General features: G+C 36.1%; 1 protein-coding gene across 1 annotated transcript in view; it reads left to right on the top strand.

Moving 5' to 3' along the window:
• Positions 1-679, top strand: part of LOC104759539 — a 4,391-nt gene extending 3,712 nt beyond the window's left edge. The window contains exons 3-4 of the mRNA XM_010482447.1: positions 24-144; positions 521-679. Coding sequence (XP_010480749.1) covers positions 24-144; positions 521-679 — 280 coding nt within the window. The remainder of the gene's footprint in view (positions 1-23; positions 145-520) is intronic.

The raw sequence follows: 8,156 nt of genomic DNA, 5'->3' as shown, positions 1-8,156 counted from the left end.
TTCTTCCGTGAATTCCTTCAAAGGGTTCTGGAGGATCTTGAAGATACCTCTACACAAGCGCTCCAAGATCTACTGTCATATCGTTGTTCGGCGAGGGACTGTTCACTACTTACTCGGCCTGTTACTGCAGAAGAGATTAAGAAAGTACTATTTGCCATGCCAAAATGATAAGGCTCCAGGGCCTGATGGTTTCAAAACAGAATTTTACAAGTCCACTTGGGACATACTTGGTGAAGAATTTGTTCTGGCTGTTCAATCATTCTTTGTGAAAGGGTTTCTGCCAAAGGGTGTTGTTGTAAATGTTTGCTTCATATGGGCTTATTTGGTCTGAACCAAGAACTGGGCCTCTATTGGTCTGAAGCCCATACAGGATCCGTGTTGTGTGGCCTATAGGACTAAACCGACATAAGCTTTAGGGTTTCACTATAAAAGGGAAACTAGGATTGAAGAAACATGTATGCTGAAGAAAGCCGCAGAGAACGCACTAAAGAAGCTGGAGGTACATTGGTGACGGCTGTAGGGCACAGTGCAGGGCGCTGTGCATGGCAGACGTAGAGACGCAGGGCGCAGTGCAGAGAGCATGCGCAGGGCGTCGTACATGGAGCTTGAAGCTGTGCGCAGAACCATGATAAAGGAGCAGAAGCTCGGCTGGGGTCGAAGGGCTGAGAGTCGGACATAACCTTGTCTAGGTTTAAGGTGTCTTCAGGACACTCTGATGAGAGACGAAGGTGGAGCTGCTTCTTTGGGGTTATGGAGGTGTTTATGGGTTATACATGGAGAGGAGAGCTGAACCAGAGACAGAGAGAGGGGAAGAAGAAAAGCTAGATACTCTATGTTTTCTTCTTCAGGTTTCTTTGTATTTGTTCTCTAAGCTTGTATATGAAACATCGTGTGTAAACCTTGGTTGATTGATAGTGGATGTTTGTGGGAGAAGGTTCCCACACGAGATGTACCCTCTGCATGAGGGGAACTCTTTAAATCTCTGTGTTATGTTTATGTTATGCAAACTGATCTGTGAAGTAGAAGAGGAGTAGGGGCAGAGTCGCGGTCTGCGGTTCACTACAGAGGTGAATCGGGGTCTGCGATTCTCAACAAGTGGTATCAGAGCACAGGCTCAGGAATTCACAGACTCAGGCATGACGCTAAAAGCATACAAGGAGGATCCAGAGACTGTTGTAGAAGACTCGAAGGTTGAATCAATTATGGGGTTGGTTTAAGGTGGAGTTATCTGCAGTATTTGATTCAGGTTCATGGATGGATGTGTGAAGGTGATTTGCACATGGCTGTGAAGAAGGAATTGAAGCATCATCCATAAGGCTCAAAACTTATCGAAACAGGAGTTCAGTTTTCCGCTGCGGTCACAAGGTACTTGTGATGTTCTATTTTGAAGCTTCTGAATACTCAAAGCTGTTTCAGTTTATGGAATCTAGACACTAGGAGAACGCAAGGATGTAGACGTCTTCAACTATTGAAAAGTCAGTTTTCGGTTGTTGAAAGTCTGTGTAGTGGTGTTCAGAAATTGGTTGAAGGTACAACTATTGGAGTCACAGATTTACTAAGGGACGCCTTCAAAGGTAAATCTGTGTAAGAGGGTTGTTAGGTCAGCTAGTTGTGTCGAAGACTCATATGAGTATGAAGATGGACCAGGCAATTTGTGTTGAAGTGGTCAGATTTGAGAGGTGTTGGGTGAATGGTGAAGTCTCAGGAATGGATCAGGTTGTTAGAGATTTGAAAGGACTACAATCAAGGTAGGTCTACAGAGAATGATAATGCATAAGAGTACCAAGAGTCGAAGTTGCAGCCAATGCGATTTTATTTGTCAAGGTGGAATTGGTTCTTCAAGGTGACTTAAAATCTCTGGAAGACTTTTGTAGACTNTTTGCACATGGCTGTGAAGAAGGAATTGAAGCATCATCCATAAGGCTCAAAACTTATCGAAACAGGAGTTCAGTTTTCCGCTGCGGTCACAAGGTACTTGTGATGTTCTANATGTTAACAGTAGGTGTGGCTTCAGGGATTCTAGAGTGAAGCACTAAAGACTGTTACAAGGAGACTAGCAGAGGTTTTTAAGCTGCTGGTCGGACATCTGTTTTAACATGAGGTTGAACAGGAGGTTGTACTGTCAGATCGTACAAGCTGGATTCAAGAATCAATTGGTTAAACAGATGGGATGTAAACTCAATCTCAAGAGTAATGCATTGGGTTGAGATTGTTTACATGATGAATCAGAGATTGTTTCAGGATTGAAGCATGTATGATTCATGTGTTCTGCATGAGATTCAAGGAAGTTTGGTTCAAGCTCAGTGCACATGAGGGGAATCAAAGGTCGACCAAGTGAATCAGGTTGCAGACGGATACAGATGATATACAATCATGATAACAGGTCTGTGGTATTTATCAGAAACCATGGAAGAGGTTGTGTGATTGTTGTAATCGTGTTCTGAGAGGTTGATGTCTCAGGTTTTACTAGTTCTAAAAGTTTCAAGATCAAGGTTCCATAAGCAAGCAAGGTGTTACTTGCGGGTGAATTAGAAGTTCTGGTTCTAGGTGGAGCTGTTGTGAGGAACAGGAGAATCGAGTAAAGGTCTTCATAAGTGTTTCTAAGACCAGGAGAAACAAGGTTGAAGAAGATGATTCGTGTAAGGAGTGACACAAACTTGTTGGGACAGCTGAAGAGCATCATAAGCTATTCAGAGAAGCTGTCAAGAACAAGGTGAAGCTGTATTGCTTTGCAAACTGAAATTTCAGAAAGTTCGAACATAGGGACAATCATGACAGTCTAAAGATTTGATAGGTGCTGGGAATTTCAGAGCAATAGAGGATGGCATTGAAGAACACAAAGGAACATTAAACGGTTGGTTATGTTCTGTATTGATTATCAAGAAACAAGGTTGTAAGGGTTTCTTCAGTTGTCGGGTTCAGTGGTCGGAGTTCGTCTGCAAGTGGGATTACAGTCATCAGAATAAGGAAGCTTGAGGGAGAGTCACGCATCTCTTTAAGTTTTTGAAGATGAAGTTAAAAATTCCTAAGGTGGACAAAAGATAAGGATCATTGGGAGTTCCAGGTTCTACAGGAGAAGACAAGCTTTGTTTTTTCTTTTCAGGAAAGAATCAACACAAAGGGGATTTTGTGAGTTGGACCAAATGAAGCAAAAGGTGGAGTTTGTTGTAAATGTTTGCTTCATATGGGCTTATTTGGTCTGACCCAAGAACTGGGCCTCTATTGGTCTGAAGCCCATACAGGATCCGTGTTGTGTGGCCTACAGGACTAAACCGACATAAGCTCTAGGGTTACACTATAAAAGGGAAACTAGGATTGAAGAAACATGTATGCTGAAGAAAGCCGCAGAGCACGCACTAAAGAAGCTGGAGGTACATTGGTGACTGCTGTAGGGCACAGCGCAGGCCGCTGTGCATGGCAGACGCAGAGACGCAGGACGCAGTGCAGAGAGCATGCGCAGGGCGTCGTACATGGAGCTTGAAGCTGTGCGCAGAACCATGATAAAGGAGCAGAAGCTCGGCTGGGGTCGAAGGGCTGAGAGTCGGACATAACCTTGTCTAGGTTTAAGGTGTCTTCAGGACACTCTGATGAGAGACGAAGGTGGAGCTGCTTCTTTGGGGTTATGGAGGTGTTTATGGGTTATACATGGAGAGGAGAGCTGAACCAGAGACAGAGAGAGGGGAAGAAGAAAAGCTAGATACTCTATGTTTTCTTCTTCAGGTTTCTTTGTATTAGTTCTCTAAGCTTGTATATGAAACATCGTGTGTAAACTTGGTTGATTGATAGTGGATGTTTGTGGGAGAAGGTTCCCACACGAGATGTACCCTCTGCACGAGGGGAACTCGTTAAATCTCTGTGTTATGCGTCTGGCTCGCAGCATGGAACAGACTCCCCACAGGTGACCGTATGCTCCACTGGAATCAAAATGCAGTATCAACCTGTGCCCTCTGCAGTTCCACGATTGAGACTCGAACTCATCTGTTTTTTTCTTGCAGCTATGCATCGGAAGTGTGGGGTGCTTTAGCCAAGAATATATTCAGGCATCAGTACACCACTGACTGGTCTACTCTTCTCACCTGCGTGTCCGATCGCTGGTCTGATACAGTGGTTGGTTTTCTCGCTCGTTATGTCTTCCAGGCCACGGTTCACACGATCTGGCGGGAGCGTAACGCTCGTAGGCATGGTGATGCTCCAAACTCGACTGTCCGTCTCATCTCCTGGATAGATAAACCAATGAGGAATAAACTCTTGTCTATCTCTGCCACAGGTGATCACCGGTACGATAAGGGTCTTCAGCTTTGGTTCGCTTCAAGGGCTCCAAGTTGAAGTTGATTTGAATATGCTCTGTTTTAGCTTTTTGTAACTGTCTTATTCTAGCTTTCTTAAAACACAAGTTGCACTAGATGTAAAAACGCTATTTTTTTTTGAGTATAATTTAACATTTTATTCAAAAAGAAAAAAAAATAACGGCATTTCCGTTTTTGTTTGCTCTGTTTTCTATTTTTTTCATTTATCTTTAATCTTTTGGTCTCAATTTGTTTCCCTTATTTGTTTCTCTCAATATAAGCTTCTACTTTTGAGTCATAAATAAAGCATATCTAAAGCATAAACCCGACTGAAACTGAACTCGATGATGCCATATTTGCTTGGCCTCTTATCTGTTCTCATAGCAGAGAACAAATAATGTGTCAGAGACCAAAAAAGCTCATAGATCTCTCTTGTTAAGAAATTCTTCTCTTTATTTACTTGAATGATAGACAGTTATAAAGGCCGTTACTTCTTTGAAATCCTCAAGTGTTAATCTATATAATAATAGCAATCTGAATAAATGCGAAGAACAGTCGCATCTTTTCATTAAAAAATTTCAGTTGCATCTTTTCATCGTGGCTTTTCATTAAAAAAAATATTATTTAATTATTCATTTTGAAAAAAAAATATATATGGTTGCATCTCTTTAAAAAGTTGCATTTGTTAACTGTAGAGTTGTGTCACTTACAAACAGTTGTGACTTTTGTATATAATATTAACAATATGAATAAATGCAAAGACTTTTGTTTATAATATTAGCAATATGGTTGCATCTCTTTAAAAAGTTGCATATGTTGACTGTAGAGTTGTGTCTCTTACAAACAGTTGTAATTTTTGTATATAATATTAGCAATATGAATAAATGCAAAACAATTGTGTCTTTTCATCGTGCTTTTTTATTTAAAAAAATTGTGACTTTTCATTAAAAAAATTCAGTTGCATCTTTTCATCGTGACAATACATTAAAAAAATATTATTTCATTATTCTTTTGACAAAAAATTATATGTTTCGTCTCTCTAGAAAGGTGCATCTGTTGAATGTAGAGTTGTGTCTCTTACAAACAGCTGTGACTTGTGTATATAATATTAGGAATATGAATAAATACGAAGAACAGTTGCATCTTTTCATTGTGACTTTTTATTAAAAAATTATTAAATTTTTTGTTTTGACAAAAAATTTATACGGTTGAGTCTCTTTAGAAAGTTGCGTATGTTGAATGTAGAATTGTGTCTTTTACAAACAGTTGTGTTTTTACAAACAGTTGTATCTATTCAAATGTTCATATCTTTAGCAATTCTGTCTATTCAAATATTCATATTTTTAGTAATCTATATAATTTGTTCTTCTTTTGTAACAATTTCAAACTTTCCTTTTTGTTCAAATGTACATGTCTTTAGGATTATATATATTTGTTCTTCTTTTGGGAAAATTTTAAACTTTCTTTTTAACATATGATAATAGTAATCTGAATAAATGCAAAGAACAATTGCGTCTTTTCATTATGACTTTCATAAAAAAATTTAATTTTTTTTTTGACAAAAAATGATATTGTTGCATCTTTTTGAAAAATTGTACATGTATGTTGACTGTAAAGTTGTGTCTATTACGAAAAGTTGTAACTTTTCCAAACAGTTATGTCGATTCAAATGTTCACATCTTTAACTGAGTATAATTCTTCATAAATTATTTATATTTATTAAAACATATTAAAAGAAATTATCCTAACCGTTTAATTGAAGCACTGAAACATTTGGTAAATTTAAAATTTAAGATCACATCACTCGGATAAACTCTGCTTTCATTTACTAATCATGTAAGTACAATCCTATATATGTGTAAGTTACTTAGAAAACATTGTTTTCATTTATTTATAATAATATTTCAATTGTTCCAAATTTTTAATAATCAACCACTTACAAGTATTTGTAAAAATTACTAAATATATATTATTATAAGAATGAATTTTTTGTAAGGATTATTGATTTAAGTAAAGGTTTATGGATTTTTCTTAAAAATAAAGTTTTAAATTTTTAATGAAGTCATTTAGATTATAAATCTGTTTGTATTTTTTCACTCATAATTTTTTTTACCTTTAGAAAAATAGATAAATAACCAACATCTTGTATGGAGAAAAATAAGCAGTAAGTACATTTAATATTGGATTCAGTTTTTAATGTAAAAATAAAGTTTTAAATTTTTAATGAAGTCATTTAGATTTATAAACTGAGAAATCTAATAAATCTATTAAAAAAAACATAAGAGTTCAAAATTACCAAATAAATAATTTTACATTTCTTTCAATTTAACACTCTATATGGTGATGTCATATGTCAACATATAAGCATTTATAGATATACTTGTGTTTAACTATATAACTATGTGGGAATAAATATAAGAATCTACTTATCTTCAAATGTATAATTGTAGGCAACAAATAATTATATAATGTTAAAATAGAAAACAGAGTTAAATAAAATATGGGGATTTAATTACATTAAAAATTATTTTATAAATGCAACTACCTATCATATGTTTATAGCACTTATCATTATTTATTTAATCGTAAAGATTTGTATCCCTCATTTGCATGTTTTAATTGTAATTTTTCTAAAAATAATTGAGTTAAATATGTGTAAGTTACATCAATGGCAAAATCTGTAAATATTCTAGTCAGAGGGTAACCCACTAATTAAATGGACTTAAAAGTTCATTGAGAACTATACGTCAACATGAAATTTCCGTTAATCACATGTAAAAAATAAATTTATTTTTAAGAATATTTCTTAAAATACTTTTAAGAGTTGTATTTTTGGAATTTATTATTACATAATCTATAAATATATATTAAAGAAATTTTTTAATAAATATTTTATTAAAATGAGTTCCCTGCGATATCGCGGAGGCTCAATACCTAGTGAAAATAATAACAGGCAGAATCGTAATAGAACACACAATTACATAAGAACTTCTTTGATTTTTTAATGTTTACAGAGAGACAATACAAATACAGCTTGCATCAAATAGAGAGCCTTTTTTAAGCTGACCTAGGGAACCATCAGGTTTTTAAACATATAGAACTGAAGCGAGATGGAATTACGATCGATTCCCTGCAAAAGTTTTGTAAGCTATTCATTACATTACCAAAGCTAGATTTGATTCGTACAAGCCTCATAACGTCTATACGTATTTAAAGCACGTGAATGATAGACAGTTATAATGGCCGTTACTTCTTAGTGTTCTTACAAATCCTCAAGTGTTAATGAAATTTAAATGAAAATTTTAACAGGCAGAATCTTAATACAATTACATAAGAACCTCTTTGATTTCTTAATAAAACATGCAAATACATAAAACACACAATTACATGACATGCGGAAGAATACAAAGGCAAGCTAGCTTCCATTGCAAGATTCAAGCAAACATTTGAGCATCCCTTCTCCTCGGATAAGAATTATGACTTCCCTGGGACCAACAAGGCTGGTGAGTGGTGAAATCATTTTTGCCCCATAATACCTCTCAGATGATGTTCAACCATACTACATTTTCTACTACAACGTTGATAGAAAAGACATGAGAAGAGTTAGGCTACTAAACTGCTGACGATGAAGAGTTTAGGCGCCGTTACGGAATCACAGGGAAATGTTACGTCTCCATCTCACCCCAACACGTCGAAAACTATTGCTTCTCGAATCTCGATGATCTGTTTTATCAATTTCTTGAAGGATCTTTATGTTAGAGCTTTGTTGACAAACTCTGTTTTTTTTTTTTTTTCATTATTGAAGCGTTTTGGCACCAAGAAGACTCTGTTTTTTAAGTGTTTTTGTTAGTCTGTTTTTTTTTTTTTTTT

This window comes from Camelina sativa, chromosome 17 (genome assembly GCF_000633955.1).
Source record: "Camelina sativa cultivar DH55 chromosome 17, Cs, whole genome shotgun sequence".
Lineage (NCBI taxonomy): Eukaryota > Viridiplantae > Streptophyta > Magnoliopsida > Brassicales > Brassicaceae > Camelina > Camelina sativa.
Note: the sequence above shows the minus strand (reverse complement) of the source record. Positions and strands in the feature narration are given on the sequence as shown.